Source organism: Glossina fuscipes, unplaced genomic scaffold (assembly GCF_014805625.2).
Source record: "Glossina fuscipes isolate IAEA_lab_2018 unplaced genomic scaffold, Yale_Gfus_2 0, whole genome shotgun sequence".
Classification (NCBI taxonomy): domain Eukaryota; kingdom Metazoa; phylum Arthropoda; class Insecta; order Diptera; family Glossinidae; genus Glossina; species Glossina fuscipes.
Window position 1 is genome coordinate 32,092,020 of NW_023998414.1, and position 21,697 is coordinate 32,113,716.

Genomic DNA, 21,697 nt, shown 5'->3' on the forward strand with positions numbered 1-21,697 from the left:
CCAAATTTTCCGGATTTACATCTAGATGTTGTCTTAGAAAAAAAAAAATTATATAATTTTTAAAAACTTAAACGTTCAAACAACGGTCGTCCAGTTTTCATGTCATTGCGATCATTTTTTAACGTGTTACAGTGATTTAAATGAAGCGCCTTTTATTATTTTCAAAAGAATGAAAACTCGGGAATTCGTTGTGTTGATTAAAAAGTGCGCTTTGATACGAAAATGTCCCGCTGAAACTTAACCTTGGCTTAAAAAGTATTGTAGCACCTATCTTAGTCGAGAAAGATAATTTACTAATGGTTTGCTATTGCATGGACGTCCACGGTCCTAAATGCAGTAAAAGTCCAAAAGAGGTTGTCCTATTTTTCGATGAATGAATATGAATAAAAGTGAAGTTGTAAGAAAGAGAGAGAGAGAGAGAGAGAGAGAGAGAGAGAGAGAGAGAGAGAGAGAGAGAGAGAAGAGCCTTATTCCAAAAGGCAATGTTAAGCGTATTCTCAAGGTCGTGGCAAAATGTTTGACAAAAAAGTTTACGTTTGAAAAAAAATACTTTAATGAGTAATGCCCGATTTTGCACTAAAAAAAAAAAAGGTTTTGATGCTTAGTCTCGGCAATTATTGATCTGTGAATTATACAAGAACTAAGTGGCAAATGGTGTCACATTATAGGAAAACGCACACAGTCCCTCAAAACCAAACTCGGACAGTAGTAATCAAATTTTATTGGTCAACATGACAAAAATGAAATAATACATAAATTCTTGTTATTTGTTTTTTAATTTTATATTTACTAAACTATGCTAAACAGGAAACAAAATTTGAATTCATTATTTTTTAATTAAACCAAACTAAAAAACTTTAACTAAAATTTCGTCAGAAATTATTGTTTTCAGTTAATGTATATATATATATATATATATACTTTTATGTAGCGCCATAATCTTTACAATCATTTTAAACCTGTTTCGTATAGATTCGACTAATTATTTGCAATAGTTGAATGGTATTTTTCTTATTCTTGCTTTAAAAAATATTTTAAATTTGCTTTGATGGAAATCGTGTTCTCCCGATCCTCTTTGTTAAGATAAGCCCACAAATCGTCTATTGAGTTTATGTCAAGGCTATGAGATGGTGTTGCCAGTCATGGAAGACCTTAAACAGTAGCCAAGATCGCTCTTTGGGCTGTGCGTAGGCTTTGTGGTTTCGATCATTGCCCTGATAAAAATACCAGCCGCCAATAAGATACAATTGATCCATACTTTTTTGAAAATTTTTCTTTAGCATATCGAAATACACATTTTGATCCATAAGCACATGAAAATATCCTGATCCTGGTACAGAAAATGAGTCCCAGACTAGCATTGATCAATCTCCTTTTTTTACAGTCGGTCTCTGCGCTTGCTTTTTTACCCAAGTCTTTTTCAGCTATCGATGCAAGGTTGAGCCGCTCGAAAAAGAATTTGCTTTTATATTTTTTACAAGAAATCATTCTTCTTCTGAAAATATTTTTTTGTAGGCCTTTTGTGGATTGTTTTGGTCCGTTTCATTGATTTTGAAGTGATCTGGGCTGCTGTAAGGCGCCCCCAACGACTGCAAACGCCACCTCTGAGCCCTGAAATAAACTCAATAGAAAATTTGTGAGATTATTAACAAAAAGGTTCAGGAGTATACGGTTTCCAGCAAAGCAAAATTAAAACATGCCTTCTTTTATTTTATTTTATTAAACAGGTCTTGAAGCGGGGTTGGCAAAAAATACCAATTAGAAAACAAGGAATTGAAGTTTTGTTTAATGCTTCCGATAGCTTAATAAATAAACAACAAAAAATCAAATAACAAGCATTTCAGTATTATTTCAGTTTGCCTAAATTTGCCAAAATAATGTGTTTAATACAGTGTCCGAGCGTGGCTTGAAGTGACTGTAAATGTTAGAAATTTTAATCTAAAAATTAGTTCAATTTAATCAATCTCTTCACGTAGGAATTATAACATGGAAAAGTTTGCCTTTAAATTTTTTGCTTAAATCACAACGTTAAGACCGCAAAAAAAGCACAAATTGATGCGTTCTCTGTTATCCTGCTATTAAATATTTGTGTATTCAATTTGACAAAATTGGTGAAGAAAGATTTGAGTTTTTTCCTGCCAAGGAAGTTTTATGATCAGAGTTAAGATTTCAAGAAACATACACATGGACGTGGTGATGGCTTGACTGAATTATATCAGTTAAATCTTCTAAAGTTGCATTTTAAAAGTAACATAAATGAAAATGTAATTAAAAAAATTAAATTAAAGATACGTCTTTTTTGTAAAATGCACCTTTTACTCCCATTGCAAGAACAGCTTTGTTCACGTCTATGATTAAATCTTACTTTACACAAATCCTATCTTTAATATGAAGGAAAAGGTTTACTCTTGGCAACACTATATTCAGCGTCATTTTCATTTTCGGTGTTGGTCGAAGAAATTTATGTGAAAAATTATTGACTAAAAATATGCGGTGGAAACTCTCGAAACTTACGAGGAAAATTACGGGAAAATGAAAAGAGAAAATTACTTAATATAGCGTCAAAAAATTTCAAATATAATATATTGTGAAGATTTTCTGTCGGTATAAGTGAAGATGTAAACAATTTTCGATAAAAATATTACTGTAAGAATTTCCCTCGTATAGTGCTTTTTTGTGGAGCGCAATAAATGGGTGGAAATCCTGTTCCAAAAAATTTTCTAAATATGTTATCTTAACGCATTAAACAATTTTGGTGGAAAAAAGAAGCAACTATTTCATCGCTTTAAAACTAAACTCCACTAATCTTTTTTCCGATTTTCTCTTTTTCTATATGGTTGAAATTTTTTTTGTCGTTCGTTCATTTTGTACTCATGGGCGAGTAGAGAAATTCATGTGCACAAAGCGAATTGTTGCATGCGTGTGTGTTAGTTCGTGCATTTATGTGAGCGAAAAAGATGCTAGTAACAAAAACATCCAATATGATGGCAAAACAAACGCTTAATAAATAATTTTCTAATAAGCTCCATAGTGAACCCACAAGTGTCTAAAGCGCGGAGGAAAAGTTATTGCCATTTTGCTTAAAACTTCATGCTATAATACTTAGTTATGAATTTAAGTTTAAAAGCAATTTCATTCTTATTTGATACAAAAAATCTTTCTTGTACTAGTTCGCTCTCGGTGCTTGTACTCGTTGTTTTCATTGTTGTGTGTAAAACCCGAACGTAGCCGAAGTGTTTTTGCTACACTTGCTTAGCTGCTACCAATGTTACCGTTATTCCAACTTCTTACGCCATATTCATATGGATTTTAGGGTAAAATCAAGTAAATAGTTCAATTCAGTTTGCCTATGTAAGAATCAAGCTTACTGTCCTGTAGTGTAAACGATAATAAGTGTTTTTATACATCTCGTAATAATAACTATGAAAACATCATATGTCTTTTTCTTATAGAGATAATTTTTTTTTTTTTTTAAGCAAACTTGATTAAATTGTAGTTTTGATGGGAAAGAAGTTTATGTTGGTTCACGTCAAAACACTGTTTTTTTACCCTATATTGAATAGAGTTGTAATGTAAAATATTCCGTAATAAACATAAGAAGTAATGGCAACACTCACTATCGACTATGTAGTAGCATTCGGCTTCAGTCTTCTTCCTAGTTCTGTTGCTGCTCGTTTGCGAAATCAGTTGACTTTTTCGCTACTGCAACATAAACGGACTGAAAATTTCTGTTTTACTATTACAAAAAACTTTCAAAAAATTCTTAAAAATCGAAAAAAAATGTGAAAAATAAATCAATGAAAACCGAAATTCAAGAAAAAATTAAAAAATAAATAAAAAATAACAAGCAACTGAAAAGAAAAGTTTATTAATAAAAACTAAGGTTTTGTTTTATGTTAAATTTTTTTCGAATTAAAATTGGATTTTTTTACTAATTTCGGTTTTAGTGTAAATAATTTATAAGATAAAAAAAAAATAAATAAAAAAGCTAAAACAAAAAAGTGAGTGCATTAGATACTACGTGAAAACGAACGACCAAAAATTTTACAGTCGCCAGTCTGTTTTTCTTTCTTTTTTCATTGCTGCTCGCACTCGTTGACTTTATACGAAACACAATAGAGCCGATGTATAGTTATTGCTGAAGTAGTAGTGCAGCACAAAACAAAGCAACGAATTCATCGATGGTGTATGTATATATAAAATGTATGAGTGTAGGTTAGAGAAGAAATGTTCCAGCGAGTAATAAAATCATAAAAAGTCAATTTGACGATTATAAATGGAGATGTTTTCTCAACAAAATAAAGTGCAATCAACGAGCGGCTGGCTAGTTGATTGGTTAGTGGCTGGTTCACTTTCTTGACAATAATTTCTATTCCTATATTTCAAATATATGTATATACATACGTACCGTATTCGGTTGTTCTATAAAAAGGCGAAGTTAAAGGAAAAAAAAACAAAAATGTAAAAGCGCGCAATACTTCATAAAGATAACTTATTAAAATAGACAGGAATTATTTGCAGAGAATGTGAACATTTTTTTTTTTTTTTTGATGGTGTATTATAATGTTAATAGTGTTGCTTTTCAATTTTAGATTTGTGCAATTTTTTATATAAACCAGACGGAAAAATAACAATATCTAAATGCAAAAAAGACGAAAAAAACAGAAGAATCAAACATCACAGATAAGATATAACAAAAAAATAATGAATAAATGAACGTATTATTATTTATTTCTATGGTTCGACACAATCAGCATAATGTACGAAAAAAGCTGGTGGCAGATTTCTTAGTCTAAGCCACCTGCAGTGCTGAAGGAAGTCGCAAGTGAAAAGTGCGAAGAAAATCAATAAACATAAATCAGTGGACACAAAATGCAATCGAGAGTAATCGTTAAGAAGAATGCTTTAGATTATATGTTGGATACTCAAATTCATAAAGCCGCTGGGAATATTCTAGTTAATAAACTTGAGCAAAGAAATTTAAAGAATCGACCGTATCACTTTTACATTTTCTGCCAACAGGCAAATTATATTCAAAGTCATCATTCTGTGTCTAACTGGCATATATCTTTGAGGGCTTGGAATAGTCTTCAAAGGATAAATTTCCATATAGCATCCGAATTCGAAAAGGATTCAAAACGCTGTACGTCAAAGCGACGTGAAATGTCCTTGGTTGCGGTACTAATCTAAACCGAAACACAAATGAGAAAAATAGTTCCTTCCACTTTCATTACTATCTTCTTCTTGACGACTTTATAGTTAAATGAAAAACTTGTATAAAAAGTGACTTTCTTGAAAGCTGAAAACTGTGCTTTAAGTTTTAAAAGAAGCAAAAATATATAAACACTATTGTTAGAAATATTGATTAACGCATTTTACCCCAACCAATATCTGTAAAGGTAATTTAAATGATGGCAGATCACATGGAAGAACCACCCCAGAAGCGGGTGAAAATGGATGATATCCTTCTACTTGAGAAAAACCTCCCTGATGAGCTGGTGCTCACAAACAGCTGGGGAGATCAAATGAATTCTGGGCCAGGTTCTGGTGGAGGTAGTGGCGGCGGCGCCTCTAATCATGGACTTAGTGTTAATGTAGTAGGAGGACCTAACAAACCTCCTGCTCAAGGGCCCGGTCCAGGCAACGAGCCACAAATGAATGGCTCTACAGATGATGTCTCCGGTGCCACAGGAGCTGGAAGTACTTCATTGCGTCAGTTGCACCATCACCAACATTTGCAGCATCTATTACAGCAGCAGGTATATTTAGCGAAAATTCAATATTGTATTTTTCAATGTTTTATTATGTATGCTATTTCTTTAGGGGAATAAAAATCCTGGAATGGTGGGTAATCCCATGGGAGGAGGCGGCATGAATCAACTTGGTAGCAAATCTCCAAATTTACAGTCACCGAATGCTGGTGGCATGCAAGTAAATGTAGGCGGAATGGTCAACTCGATGCCAATGTCTATCTCAAATAATGGCACGCAAATGAATTCAATGCCAGGTGGTTAAACTTGATATTCTTAATATGTTGACATTTTAGGTAATCATTAATTAATTTATGTTATCATTTTTTAAAAAGCAATGAACACAATTGCTCAAAGCAATATGGGTAATATGGTCCTTACTAATAGCGGGATGGCTGGTATAACAGGCAGTGGTAATTGTATGATTAAACCCCCAATCAGCAGTGGACCCGGTAATATGATGAGTTCAGGTCCGGGTGGTGTTGGGCCTGGTAATATGGGACCTGGAGTTGGTGGTCCTAATCAAAATATGCACATGGGTGGACCTAATCATCCTCAGGTGATGCAAAATGGCCCCATGATGCGTATGGTAAATCAAACGCATTTGATTCGTGGACCAAATCCTCATATAATGGGAGGTAGTGGGCCTGGAGGCGTTGGCGGTGGCCCGCGGATGCAAAATCCCACAATGGCTATGGGTAAGTGGCTTAATCTATAACGCTGTGTTAACAAAAATGAAATTTACTCTAAAAGAAAAGAAGAACAATCAGTACCTTATTCCAATTAGTTGGCTACATGCGAACTTCCGTTCGGACAATATTTGAGACATTATTGTCACTGAAGGCGAAAGCCACAATAATGTTTTTGTCTTCATCTCTGATTTAATTGTTTTAACATATATTTTTTGCAAATAAATTGTAGCAAAAGGAAAAGTAGGTTTTTACCAAAGAAGCCATGTGTACTACTTTTTACCAAACTTTTGGTATAAACATATTAATTGACCTTTAAGGACAAGGGGCTTCAATGTATTTGCTGTTAAATTTTTGTAAGCAATTATAAGAATTCTTGTGGAAATATGCCTCTTCAAAATTTTGAGATGGCAGTTTCTTCTGAGTACGACTTCATTTATTAAATAAATTCTCATATTTTGTGTAATTAACCTGCTAAAAACTTTGACAAACGCAGTAGCAATAGTTTTGTTTAGTTTTAATGTCAATGAATTATTAGAAATATCAAAGGGTTTTAAATATTGAAAACTAGAAACGCATTCAAACTGTGATATTTGCCTAAAATTATAAACTATTGCATTGAAATCCTTGTGACTGCCCTTAGGACAAATGAACAACATGGTTGGCAGCGGAGTTGGTCCAAATGGGCCATATGGTGGAGGAGTTGGGGTTGGGAACGTTGGCAATTATGGGGGTCCAGGAGGACCGCAGGGTGGCATTAACGTCAATACAAACAATCCCCAACAACAAATGCTAGCTCAGCAAATGGCAGCACAGCATGGTGGCGTGCCACCTAATATGACGGCTGCTATGCAACAAGGTAATCGTGGACCAGGTGGCGTACCAATTGGCATGGCCGGTTCCGTTGTAGGAACTGACGGTGCAAATACTGGCCTAATCGGTCAACAACAGCAGCAACAGCAGCAGCAACAAATAAACGCAGCACAAATGAACCCGAATCAACAGCCAAATTCACAAGCTGGCTTGATGGGAACTGCTGGTTTGGGCATACGACCAGCACAAGCGGGCTCAGGGCCGACAGGGCCGCAGCAGAACACAATGATGTTAACGCAGCAACAGCAGCAACCGGGAACTTCACAACAAGGGGGTAATACTGCAGCTACCGCGGGCGGCAGTGGGACTAGCGGATCAGGGAGTCAGCAACTAAGTGACGAACGAAAAAAGCAAATACAACAGCAGCTTATGCTCCTTTTGCATGCACACAAATGTGCCCGTCGCGAAAGCCAAAATCCCAATCGCGAAAAATGCAATGTTCCCTATTGCAAACCCATGCAAGAGGTGCTGACCCATATGGCAAATTGTAAGCAAAGTAGAGATTGTAATGTGCAGCATTGCATATCGTCAAGGCAAATACTGTTACACTACAAAACTTGTAGTCGAACTGATTGCATTATTTGTTATCCTTTCCGTCAAAATCACGCTTTCCCAAACAACAATCCAAATGCTGCTGCTTCTAACAATAATGCTAATCAGCGCCAACAGCAGGGCCAACAAAATGTTAATGATAAATCGCAAGGCGGTGTCGGTCCCCAACAAAATGCTTCCCAGCAGAACGCGAACAATCTTCAACAAGGAGCTGGGGGACCTAATGTCGTAGCTGGTTCTGTGGGAATGACCGGGGCAGGGCCTAATCAGGGACAAATAAATATGAAGCCCAACGCAGATATGAATCAACAACAAATGCAGAATACACCAAATCCAAATCAAGAGTTACGAAGATTCGAAAGTGTTGGAATGCAAGGCTCAGTGGGTAATGCTGGTGTGCCGGCAAACATGTTGCAAGGAAGTACTGTTAATGCTCAACAACAACAAATGCAAAGAATGACAGTTGTACCCCCCATACGTGTGATGTCTGCGCCAATTGGTGGACCTAGTAACATAGGTGGAGGAAGTAGCACTGGTAGCAACAATGTCCTTGTAAACAATTTGTTAATTGGCGGTGCTGGGGGCGGCCCGGGACCAGATACTATGCAAAATCCACAGATACATCAACAACAAATGATCATTCAGGGTAATGCAGCCAGCAATCAGATACCACGAGGACGTACACCTAGATTATCCGACTTGTTAGCACCTGGAGCAAAAGTTCCCGTAGAATTTCAACTACAGCAGGGTGCAGTTAATCAGCAACAACAACAACAACAACAACAATCTAACATTCCCTTATCGGTAAATGTGCATAATTTTAACAATTCCAACTTTAACAATCAACTAAGTGGCGGAAACACTGGCGATATAAGCGGCCCCGGTGCGGGGGGACCACCAAACAAACAACTAGCAACACAAGAAATGGCTAAAATGAAAATGCAAAATCAAGCGGGTGTAGGCGGAGCAGGTGTTACAAACGCAACAGTAAACAATGCGGTGCCTGGGAATGGGGGAACAACTGGTGCTATAGGAAACGTTTCCGGACCAGTTACAGGGAGTGTCATAACTGGTGGAGTGGCGTCAACTTCCCAGACGGGACCTTCATGCAGCAATAATAATTCTGGAGCTGAAAATGAAAAAGATTGGCGTGAATCGGTAACAAGTGACTTGAGAAATCATCTAGTCCATAAACTTGTACAAGCAATCTTTCCCACATCTGATCCAGCCACTATGCTTGATAAACGCATGCACAATTTAGTATCGTACGCCGAAAAAGTTGAGAAAGATATATACGAAATGGCCAAGGATCGTGAAACATATTATCAATTGCTTGCCGAGAAAATATTCAAAATACAAAAGGAACTAGAGGAAAAACGATATAAAAGGAAAGAGCAACAGATGCTTGAAATGCAGCAGCAGGAGCAGCAAAATTCTTCAGCTGGTGGTCCTGGGCCAAGCAATGTTTCATTATCAAATGCAGGTTCTGGAGTTGCTATTGGCGGAAATCAACCACAACTCCCGCCTGGCCATCTCGGCCTTCAACAGCAAGCGCAACAACAACAACAACAACAACAGCAGCAGCAGCAGCAGATAAGACCAATGATCAGTTCGATGGGTGGAGTCGGACCTGCAGCTGCTGCACCTAACCAAGGAATGCCTATTGGCGCAGGAAGTATAATGCAACAGCAATTAAGAGGACAAACGTTGGGTAATGTGGGCGGTATGATGGCTGGCCAAACTGGCCAAAATAAGGCAGGTATGCGTAGTCATTCACCAGGTGGAAATATGCTGGCGATGCAACAACAGCAGCGTATGCAATTTACACCCCAACAGGGTAATATGCTCGTTGGACCTCCGGGTCCCAGCCCAGGAAATAATAGTATGGGAAGTGGAATTCCGACATCACAACAAAACATGGTCGTTCCCAACCCAGTATTGTCCCCATTTACGGGTCAAGCAATGCAAGGTCAATCTAGTACGGGAGGTGTCGCAACCGTTCTCACTAGTCCAGTGCCAGGTCAACAGCAGCAGTTTATTAATACCAATGGTGGGACTGGAGCTCACACTGCGCAACAAATAAGTGAAATGATGAAGCAACGGTTGTTACATCAGCAACAGCAGCAGAGTGGAATGCTTATGCCACAATCACCATTTAATGGCGTAAATCAGTTACAACAGCAACAAAACACATTCACTTCGCCAATGTCACAGCAACAAAAGCAAAATATAAATTCGGCAGGGTTAGGCAATATGCCACCCACACCCACGAGTATAGATTCACAACCTGGTAGTGGTGCGGGACCGACAAGTGGAAGTAATGCCAGAGTTGTTGGAGGTGGATCTGTAGGTGTCCTGGTATCGGCGCCTAGTCCATCACCAAATTTTATTTCTAATGGTCCTTTAGGAACTCCATTAAATAATCCGCCATCAGTGCCGTCATTAATGCAATCAGTCGGTGATCGTGGCAATACTCCACCAATCCATCCCGCTTCACCAACGTCGTCTACTACGGCGTCAATAGTTGGAGCTACGAGTATTCAACCACCGCTTACGTCAACTCCATCATCTATATCTGTTAGTACACCATCAACGGTATCTACCACAACTTCCGCCTCAATTTCTACCTCAGCGGCAGCGTCGGCAGGAACGGCTGTAATATCATCTGCAGAAACTGTATCCGCCATTGGAATAGCGGCACAAAACCAGCAACAGGTGTCGTGCCTTGGTAAAGGAGGGGCTGCTGGGACGACAACTACCTCAACCACTAGTACATCAATCGTTTCCTCACGACCCTCCCAAAGTAGTACTAGTAGTTTATCGTCTCAGATGGCAGCTCTTGAGGCTGCATCGCGTGACAACGATGACGATCCGCCAACATCGCCCAACGGTGACTCTCAAAACGCTGGCGGTGGTAAAATGTCAAAAGGTAAATTGGATTCTATTAAGCAAGAAGATGACATCAAGAAAGAATTTATGGATGATGGCAACGAATGTGACTCTCAACAAGAGTCGTCAGCCGGAGTTGGCAAAAATGTCAACAATGACGGCACAGTTAAAGTAGAATTGAAAATCGAAGAAATTAAAAGCGAACCAATGGACGTCGACGAATCTCATACTAATACAACTGGTGTTGATTCATCGTTGGGTGCTTCTGCAACTGCCACAGACAATAAAGATGATATCAAACCATTGGTGGACGGTAATAGCGGAACAGGTAGTGACATCAAAGTAAAAATCGAACCCAAACCCATTATACCAGAACCCCTTGCACCTAATGCAGGCGATAAGAAGAAAAAATGTGGTACGTTAACAATTATCGTAATTTTTGTTCTTTTTCATATTTTAATGTTACGTTATATGCATTTTTGAAGTATTTGATCCAGAGGAATTAAAACAAGCATTACTGCCAACACTAGACAAACTTCACCAACATGAACCTGATTCGGTACCATTCCGCGATCCCGTTAATCCACAACAGCTCGGTATTCCCGATTATTTCGATATTGTTAAAAAACCGATGGACCTTGGTACCATACGCAGCAATTTAATGAACGGTAAATATAGCGAACCTTGGGAATATGTAGATGATGTGTTACTGATGTTCGACAATGCATGGCTTTACAATCGCAAATCATCAAGAGTTTATAAATATTGCACTCGAGTAAGTTAATAGTGTTATAATTATTTCCGCCTTAGAAAGATAATTAATGAAATGCCTAATTTTTCTCATTATTCCAGCTGTCAGAAGTCTTTGAGCAAGAAATCGATCCAGTTATGCAGGCTCTGGGCTACTGTTGTGGTCGTAAATATACATTCAATCCTCAAGTATTATGCTGCTATGGCAAACAACTATGTACTATACCAAGAGATGCTAAATATTATAGTTACCAAAACAGGTATGTTTCCAAGATTTTGCTTGATCCCTTAAAAAATTATCACTATTCTACCTTAATAATTTGCCAAAGAATCGAGACGCATAGACACAACTTTATTGATATGATTTTGATTTATATATATATATATATATATATATATATATGATAATCATAATGAAGTGGAGTTGCGTTTACGTTTCTGTTTTACGTTATATTTTGTTCCCTTAGTTTATTGTTTTAGTATTGTTGGTTGTGAAACCTGTTAATACTTAATAAACACATATTGTTACATATATTTAGCTTGTAATGTTAAACCCACTAATCACTAAATATTTATATAAAATCTAATGCGAAATTCTTTTTGTTTTTGTTTTTCTTCTATTCCCCGCAATTAATATTAAACAAACACGTCCTGGTTATGGTTTTTGTGTGCGTCTTAAAATAAATACGAAATAACAAAATTCCAACATTTGTTAATCCTTCTAATCTTTGATGTTTGCATATGTGTATGTTTGTATATTTTCGATCATACGTAATAATGCCTAAAATGATCGTCATCAACCCAATCCGCTCGCTTTTTATGATGTTTCATCTAAAATGCTTTCTAAAATTTACATGTGTATATAATTCGAACATCTGTACAATTCGAATTCGTAACGCTCTTCACTTTCCGTACACTATTTGCTGCAATCATTTACTGAATATATTTTAAAACTCATAAACGAAAATGCATACGCGTGCGCGCGCGCATAAATATCAAACACGAATTAAAACTAATGCCGCTATAAACGCTGGTTTTGCTTGCTTTTCGATTCAATCACAAACATTCTGAAATAAACTCCTCTCTCACAAAACTTAAACAACAAACATATATAAATAAACCAAACACAATTAATGAACATATTATGAACAAAAGTCTAAAGGATTATGGTGTCGCCTCAAATAGATACACTTTCTGTCAGAAATGTTTCAACGATATACAAGGTGATACTGTCACGTTGGGCGATGACCCTCTACAATCACAAACGTAAGTATAAAATATATATTCAATGCATTTTCTTCTATTTTAAACTAACGCGTTTACAATTTCGGCAGGCAAATCAAGAAAGACCAATTTAAAGAGATGAAGAACGATCATCTAGAATTAGAACCATTTGTTGACTGCCAAGAGTGCGGCCGTAAACAGCATCAAATCTGCGTACTCTGGCTGGATTCGGTCTGGCCGGGCGGCTTCGTTTGCGATACTTGCTTACAGAAAAAAGATTCAAAGCGTAAAGAGAACAAATTTAACGCGAAGCGTCTACCCACCACCAAACTAGGCCTTTTTATTGAGACTCGCGTTAATAACTTCCTTAAAAAGAAGGAGGCTGGCGCTGGCGAAGTGCATATACGTGTAGTTTCATCGTCCGATAAATGCGTGGAAGTAAAACCAGGCATGCGCAGGCGGTTCGTTGATAACGGCGAAATGGCTTCTGAATTCCCTTATCGAGCGAAAGCTCTCTTTGCATTCGAAGAAGTCGATGGCATTGATGTATGTTTCTTTGGTATGCATGTCCAAGAATATGGATCGGAATGCCCGGCGCCGAATACGCGACGTGTGTACATTGCATATTTGGATTCGGTGCATTTTTTTAGACCACGCCAGTATCGCACAGCGGTTTATCACGAGATTCTCCTTGGCTACCTGGACTATGTTAAACAATTGGGATACACAATGGCTCACATTTGGGCTTGCCCTCCATCTGAAGGCGATGATTATATTTTCCATTGTCATCCTTCGGACCAAAGGATACCGAAACCGAAACGTTTACAAGAATGGTATAAAAAGATGTTAGACAAGGGAATGATTGAGCGCACGATTCAGGATTATAAGGACATTCTTAAACAAGCCATGGAAGATAAATTAGCATCTGCGGCCGAGTTGCCATACTTTGAAGGTGATTTTTGGCCGAATGTTATGGAGGAAAGTATTAAGGAATTAGATCAAGAAGAGGAAGAAAAACGGAAGCAGGCCGAGGCGGCAGAAGCGGCTGCTGCTAAAAATGTATGTAAACCTATTAAAAGTCAATTTACAGATATTAATAAAATAATATAAAATATTTAATTTGCAGAACTTTTCAATCGAGGACAATGAAATTAGCGGCGATGGTAAAAAGAAGGGTCAGAAGAAAGCCAAAAAATCCAATAAATCAAAAGCGGCTCAGCGTAAAAATAACAAGAAATCAAATGAGCAGCAGGCTGGAAATGATCTTTCGGCGAAGATATATGCGACTATGGAAAAACATAAGGAAGTATTTTTTGTTATTCGATTGCATTCGGCTCAATCAGCCGCCAGTTTAGCGGTAAGTACCGTTTATCCGTTCTTCCATCCTTTTCTCAGATTTAACGATTTTTTTTTTTATTCTTATTAATTTTGTAGCCCATACAAGATCCTGATCCATTATTAGCTTGCGATCTAATGGATGGTCGCGATGCTTTTCTTACTTTAGCCCGTGACAAACATTACGAATTTTCATCGCTACGTAGAGCGCAATTTTCTACATTATGCATGCTATATGAATTACATAATCAAGGTCAAGATAAATTTGTGTATACTTGCAATAATTGTAAGACTGCTGTAGAAACTCGTTACCACTGCACTATATGCGATGTAAGATTTTGCAAAATTTTTCCAACATCAATCAGTTTTTTAATAAGAATTGTTTTTTTTTACTTTTAGGATTTTGATTTGTGCGCGCTATGTAAGGAAAAAGTTGGTCACCCGCATAAATTGGATAAACTTGGTTTCGATTTAGACGATGGTTCGTCGCCGGCAGATCTCAAACAAGCGAATCCTCAAGAAGCTCGTAAACAATCTATACAACGTTGTATACAATCACTTGTGCATGCTTGCCAATGCCGCGATGCCAATTGCCGTCTGCCTTCTTGCACGAAGATGAAAAGAGTCGTGCAGCATACGAAGAATTGTAAACGCAAAACGAATGGTGGTTGTCCTATATGTAAGCAACTCATTGCACTGTGCTGTTATCATGCCAAGCATTGCCAAGAGCAAAAATGTCCAGTGCCTTTTTGTCCGAATATTAAGCATAAACTAAAGCAACAGCAGTTGCAACAAAAGTATGTAAATGTTAATATAATGTAATTAAATTCAATCTAATAATCAATTCCATTCTGAAATCCTTAGATTGCAGCAACAACAATTGCTACGACGTCGTGTCGCTCTCATGTCTCGAACCGTAACAGCTCCACAACCTCCTTTACAAGGTCCAGGAGGTGCCGGCCCAGTATTAGGTGGTGTACCAGTAGCTGGTATTGGAATGCCTGCGGTTGGTGGAAATCAGTCTGTCGTGCAAGGACCAACAGCAATGATGCCTACTGGCGCGGGAGCTATGAGCCCGTCAACGGTACCAGTGCCTTCACCCGTTTCAACGTCAATGGCCGGTGGAATAACATCGCCGCATCCGCAGCCAGGCATTGGTATGAAACCTGGTGGTGGCCATTCTCCGTCACCAAATGTGTTACAAGTTGTTAAACAAGTATGCGTATATTAAATAACAATTGATTAGCAATTAATTAAACTTAAATTGTTGCAAAATTATTCAGGTTCAAGAAGAAGCTGCCCGCCAACAAGTGCCTCATGGTGGTGGTTTTGGCAAGGGTGGCACTATGGCTCCTCCAATAATGCAGCGTCATCATATGGGTGTGGTTTCGAATCAAACTAACCCAGGCATGATCGGATCGGTTGGTAATATTGGCGGTATGAATAACGTGGGACAGATGGGACCTTGTGGTAATAATGTCATGGGTAATAATCTTTTGCCAATGGATCAATGGGGAGGCAATCGATATCCAAACAATGTCAGCCAGGGTATGCGTCAACCCAACCAAAATCAAGTATTGCAACAGAATCCAATGCAACAACAGGTAAGTAATTCAATGTTCATTTCGATCAAATGCAGGAATAATCATTTTCAATAATTTCTATTTACCTTTTTTTTTTGCTTTTTTTACGTTTTTAGAACATGATGGGAATGGTTGGAGCAGGTGGCTCTCAACAAATGACTGCCGGAGCCGGTATTAGTGGAGTGACGGGTGTTGGTGGCATGGGTGGATCCGGAATGGTTGGTATGAGTGGTAAGCCGATGTCTGGGCCTGGGAGCATACGACCCCAAGGTGGCCAGCACGGACCCGTTGGTAACTCAGGTCAAATGACGAATGGTCCATTAAATACGCCCGCTCTTAACACCCACCAAATTAGTCAAATAATGGAAAAGATCAAAAATAATCCCAACAGTGAATCCAATGTGCAAATATTGAACGTCTTAAAACGTAATCCGCAAATTATGGCTGCCATTATAAAACAAACCAAAAATAATCCAAATGCTGGTGGCAACGGGCCACAACAACAGCAACAAGCCCAGCAACAACATCAACAGCAGCAAGCTATGCAACAACAGCAACAGCAAATGCAACATATGATGAATCAACAGCAAATGCCTCAAGCCAATCAGCAAGTTATGCTGCAAACTCAACAACAGACGGGTCAGCATCAACGAATGCCGAGCATGCAAAATCCTATGATGATGCAGCAACAACAGGGACAAGTAAGTAGCGTGCTATTAGTCTATTAATATATATTATGTTTTTAATTCTTTTATTTTATAAACAAGAATAAATTTAAAATCTAAGTTAGAGTAGGATAATTAATAAGCCACAAGTATATTACTATTATTACCAATAAGAGTAAGAGTTTCTTACAATGCCAATTGCAAACAAACGCTATATCTCTAGAATGATAATTTGAAATTCAATGAAATCACAAAGCATTCAATTATAAATCCAGTTTAGATTAACCGGTTATCCTTACAGAATCTCTTTAGTACAATAATACATGATAATAAAGGATAAGCCATTAATGCTTCAGAAAACTGAAAACTTCAGATTGCCCATATATGCACCCAAAGTACACTGATATAATTCGTACAGTATATTAGTAAAAATATTATAAATCTTACAGTGTGTGATGCGTTGATGCAATTGTTATAGAAAGCTTTAACTTCAAAAGCAAACCTATGACGCATCCACATTGACAAAAGGACTTAAGACTCAAAGGCAAAGAATTCCATATTTTTACAATGTTATTAAAAAAAAAGTTTAGGAGACGCAATGTTGTTCGGGTATTTCAAGTATTTCCATCATAAATCGTTTAGATTTAACGATCTGAATGAAGTTGGCCATGTAAATAAATATCCCTGAGTACAAATTGCGCCATGAATAAATAATGCATTTATCATTTTTAAGTAAGTAGGTAAATTGTTATCCAAAATGATTGACGAGTACAATGATACTTTTTTTCATACGTCCGCGTCTTGAACACACTTCTCGTGCTCTTATTTTATTATACGATGATCGTGTATTCATATGATATTAGCGGAACTACAAAACGATTGAGTTTCAACAGAGACAGAGGGATCCGGAAGCCAAGGTTTTCTTAAAATATTGGTGTATCTTTATTAATCGATTGTCAGTATAGAGTTATTTTTAAATGGACAATCTCAATCTGTGCAGCAAACAGTAACACCCACGGCAGGAGGATAGTACCAAGTTGGGTGGATTATTGCAATCGCTTTAGTTTTTAATGGATTTAATTGTAATTTGTGCATACCAAACTTGTGCGCAATCCCATCCAGATCAACAACATTCATGCAATGAGTCTCAAGTTGTCTCCTGTTATCTATTTTTTATATGTGTATATAATAATTTGTTTCGGAAGGCGACTATTTGTATTGTAAGCGATGGACTCGTTTCGAAGTATCGTAAGACATAAGTATAATGAAAGAGTAATTGTTTAAGTGCTTGTCCAATCCTGGGCATAAGGAAAAGTTTTTAAGGGTTTTTCATATATAATTTAAAATTCAATTTATTTTGTGATGGTGTAACTTTTAAATTACACTGACTAATATGTTCCAGTTTGCCGTCAGTAAATCTTCTTGCATGCTGTAAATGATTTTCTTCATTGTTTTTAGGTTTCGAATACGCAATGGTTTACTCCATTGCGTCAAATGGCAGTGAATTATCCTCCACCCTATCGGCAACGTACACCGCAGCAAATGGGTAGTGTTGTTGCGGCAGGCCAGCAATTCGCTGGCGCTGGTAATTTTGCCGGAAATGCGGGCGGGGTTGGTGGGCCAACAGGGGGTCCTATGCAACAACAAATGGCCGGTTTACCTGGTGTTCAACAGCAACAGATGATGCAAGGTGGTGGAGGTATGGGGGGCGGACCAAATGTAATGGGTCCGCCAACGCCACATACTTTACAACAGCAATTAATGCAAACATCTAGGTCATCGCCGCCTATACGTTCATCAACACCATCTCCACGATCGGCGCCATCACCAAGGGCCGGGCCATCTGCGTCGCCTAGAGCCCAACCTTCTCCTCATCACGTAATGAGTCATTCGCCCGCCCCTCAAGGACCTCATGATGGTTTACACAATCACGGTGGTTTGCATCCGCATCAATCGCCATTGCCCGTAGTACCGCAAGATGTTGGTGTTGGCGGTGTGGGCGGTGTAGTTGGTGGCCCTGGAGGTCCTGTTTCGGATGCGTCAGATCAGCTAACCAAATTCGTGGAACAACTTTAGTGTAATTAGCTATCAGCGTCGGCTCAGTTTTTTGATACCGGCAGACTTAATGTAAATAATCTACCGCTGCAACAAACACAACAGCAACGTTACTATTAAACAAGAAATCGTAAATTACTCTCCCGGGGTGTTTTAAAACATAAAGCCATTAGCCCCTGACTCGAGCTACTTATCTTTCTTTTCTCTCCCCACCAGAGATTTTATTTCAATTTTCTTCTTGTTTAAACAGAACAGCTTTGATTGATGTTGATGAAGTGAAAAAGTCGTACTTTTAGAGGTACAACAAACAACTATTTTTTAAATAGGTCGCGTTTTTAATTTATTAATCTACATTTTTATTAATATCTCTATTTTAACAACAAAGCAAAATGGGAAAACGAATGACAAATAGAAAACTAATGTGTAAAGCTTATGTAAATAATTTAAATAGTACTCAGACGAAACATTAACTTTAAAATCGCAAAAGTAAATATGAATGAATATGCAGCTTTAGTGTGTAAACCAATCTACATATATAAATGATTATGTATATAAAATCCTGTCATCCCTCAATCTTCAATAATTCTAATTAAAATTTAGTCATAAAAAATATTATATAAATTTTTTATAATATATTAAGGACTTAACATGGAAAGTTTATTTTATTCGTATAGTGTTACAAAAACATATGATGAAGGAGAAATGTATATATGGGAAAGGAATAAGAATAAGAATAAGTCTAAGCACATCTGAATGCAACGTGAGGCACTTTGTCTGTCGAGGCAAAAAAATTTTTGAAATCTTGGAATAACTTGGGAAATTTTTTTTTGTTGTTTTTTTTTCCTTCTTTTTGTGCATTTGTTGTATATAGTTTCGCTCGAAATACACATATATATATATATATAAAATTTTGAAGCAAAAAAACCCTTCGCAAGCAAGTGCATGAAATAATAATAAATTTCAATCCAAAGAAGTCAGTATGCAATTATCAAACTACGAAAAAAGTATTGTAAAAACTTAAAAAAAAAAAAAAAAAAATATATATATATATATATATATATATATATATCAATATTTGATTGCAAATAACTTTTCTCATAGTTTTTCGTTATTTTTTTTTTTTTAACCGCGATGACCATTGTTGCATTATTCATATATGTATAGGACAGCAATTAATTACAATAACGAACACCACTCCTTGCATAGGCCCTTGAGAAATTTTTTAATGATACCTCTGCAAGAAAATACTAACCGAAGATGTGTAAATATTAAAATAAAAATTTTTTAACATTTAATTTCGGGCTTAAATAAAATGAAAACATACCAGTTAATACATAAGTCACAGATATTATATGGCTGCCTGCCTTCAAATGAAATTTTTATTTCCTTGAGTTTTTCTTTAAATATTAAAACAATTTTGTGATTTGTTAGGAGGAACAACATAAAAACTAGGTAATAATCTAATATTTTTTATTTTTTTTTTTTTTTTATAGATATAGCTATAGTAGTATATGAACTTAAGTTTAAAAAAAAACAAAAAACAAAAAACAAAGAAAAGCCGCCCAATCTTTGTTTTTGTACGATAATACTGTCTTATTATTACTATTGAGAGACCGAAAATTTACCGTTTAAGCAAGCAATATGCCTTAAGAAAAATGATAACACAAAGAAGAAACTTTTGTAAATAAAAAGAAAGAAAAACAAAATTATAAACAAGTTTTAAAATAAACGACAACATTGCATGTATAGACAGTCTCCCACTCCCACTAGATCCTTACCTCCCTGTAATCATTATTACTATCATTATAATCATCGTGACCGCTACATTATTATTATTGATTAGCAATGTTGTTATAAAGCTAGAGACACTAAATATAAGTTTTTGAGATTTACTATACATTCTATTATTCTTTGTAAGCATATCGATGCTTACTGATGCTGATGTGTGTGTATATAGTAGTTTAAATCATTAAAAACCATAAATAGTATAAAAAAAAATTCAATATTCCAAAACTTTTTTGTGATTTCATAATAATTAAAAGATAAAAAAAAAAAAAAAAAATAAAAAAAAAATAATAAAAAAATAGTTTCTTTAGAGTTTTCATTAATTATTATAAGAGCGAATAAGTTTATGGTATTATTTAAAAAGATGTTTATTATCCATTTCTATTTTCTTTGGAATTTTCTCATTTTCATTTTTGTTCTGATTTGTTAATCTTAATTGTAAAGAATAAACACTTAAATGAAATTTAAAAGAAATTAAACCTAAAATGAAACTAGTGTTAGTTTTACAGTTTTGTATGCACTGAAAACAATTATATATTTATAAAAAAAAGATTAAAAAAAAAAAAAGAAATCTAGATATTAAAAATAAAATTAATTTTTTAATTTTATTTTTTTTTTTTTTTTTTTTTTTTTTTTAGCAATGGAACCAAATTTTTAAGCATTTGCCGCCGCCGTTGCTCAAAAAATTTGGTTTTTTTTGTTTTTTGGCTTAAACATTATTTAAAGGAATATGATGTAGATAAAAAAATTCACTTCAGTTTTTTCCCTTTTTTAAATCTGATGTTTTAAGGTATCATGTGTATGTAATATGAATATCGGTACTAAGGAAAGAGAAGAAAGAAAAAGAAAGTACGATTTGTTAATGCTATAGATTAAATATCTCTTAATTGACCCGCCCGGGACATCTTTCGATAGTGTGGGTAGTTAGAGTTTTTGATGAACATCAGTCTCGTTTTTATTAATGTAATTACCGCAATACACGCAACACACGTGTATGTTTATTATGATTATTAGTTTATTAGTAATTGAAAAAAATCAGTCACCTATCACAACAACATCTAATACACAAGAATACTTTTTCACTTCATAACACAAATATACGATACTATCACTTAATACAAAAAAAAAAAAAAAATTGATAGTAATACTAATTTTTGTATATGTGCATGTATGTATTTGTCATAAGATATTATATTACACTTTAATGTTATTCATATGCTCTTTAAGTTGACGTATATATTTACGTATTAGCATACAACACAACGTTATCATGTTTTTTTCTATTTTCGTTTTACCTTTTTTTCAAATATTTTCAACAAAAATAAAAATAAAAAACTAAAAAAAAAATAAAAAACAGAAAAAGAAAAAAGAACACCCATACAATTGTAATAATGTAGCTGAATACATCAAATTTAAAATGAAAAATACAAAAAAAAAAAAAAAAAAAAAAAACAAACAAACAAACAAACAAACAAACATTATAAAAAAAATCAGAAAAGAAAACTTTGGATGCATTGCAATACCTGCGGAGAAAAGCAGCATTATTT

The 21,697-nt window shown here is 36.1% G+C and overlaps 1 protein-coding gene across 3 annotated transcripts; it reads left to right on the top strand.

Annotated features, from left to right (window-relative positions):
• Positions 1-3,928: 3,928 nt before the first annotated feature.
• LOC119633572 (histone acetyltransferase p300) lies at positions 3,929-19,394 on the top strand. Of its 3 annotated transcripts, none has more exons than XM_038027224.1 (16): positions 3,929-4,335; positions 5,400-5,759; positions 5,824-6,007; positions 6,086-6,448; positions 7,083-11,168; positions 11,239-11,528; positions 11,606-11,763; positions 12,659-12,769; positions 12,838-13,786; positions 13,854-14,084; positions 14,162-14,392; positions 14,462-14,859; positions 14,927-15,278; positions 15,346-15,666; positions 15,762-16,346; positions 17,769-19,394. In XM_038027224.1, exons 2-16 carry the CDS (start codon positions 5,409-5,411, stop codon positions 18,384-18,386), a joined length of 9,228 nt encoding a protein of 3,075 aa, XP_037883152.1. In that variant the 5' UTR covers positions 3,929-4,335; positions 5,400-5,408; the 3' UTR covers positions 18,387-19,394. The 3 variants fall into 3 exon arrangements, with proteins under 3 accessions (XP_037883152.1, XP_037883238.1, XP_037883322.1); XM_038027310.1 differs by having other exon boundaries at positions 3,929-4,186; XM_038027394.1 differs by lacking the exon at positions 3,929-4,335 and having other exon boundaries at positions 5,409-5,759; positions 12,689-12,769.
• The last annotated feature ends 2,303 nt before the right edge of the window (positions 19,395-21,697 follow it).

What these genes read in the sequence shown, in the direction of transcription:
- LOC119633572 (XM_038027224.1), top strand. Translation starts at nt 5,409, where the DNA reads ATGATGGCAGATCACATGGAAGAACCACCCCAGAAGCGGGTGAAAATG. An exon ending in GACCCTCTACAATCACAAAC is followed by an intron (nt 12,770 to 12,837) that starts GTAAGTATAAAA and finishes CAATTTCGGCAG; the next exon opens with GCAAATCAAGAAAGACCAAT. An exon ending in ACCACTGCACTATATGCGAT is followed by an intron (nt 14,393 to 14,461) that starts GTAAGATTTTGC and finishes TTTTACTTTTAG; the next exon opens with GATTTTGATTTGTGCGCGCT.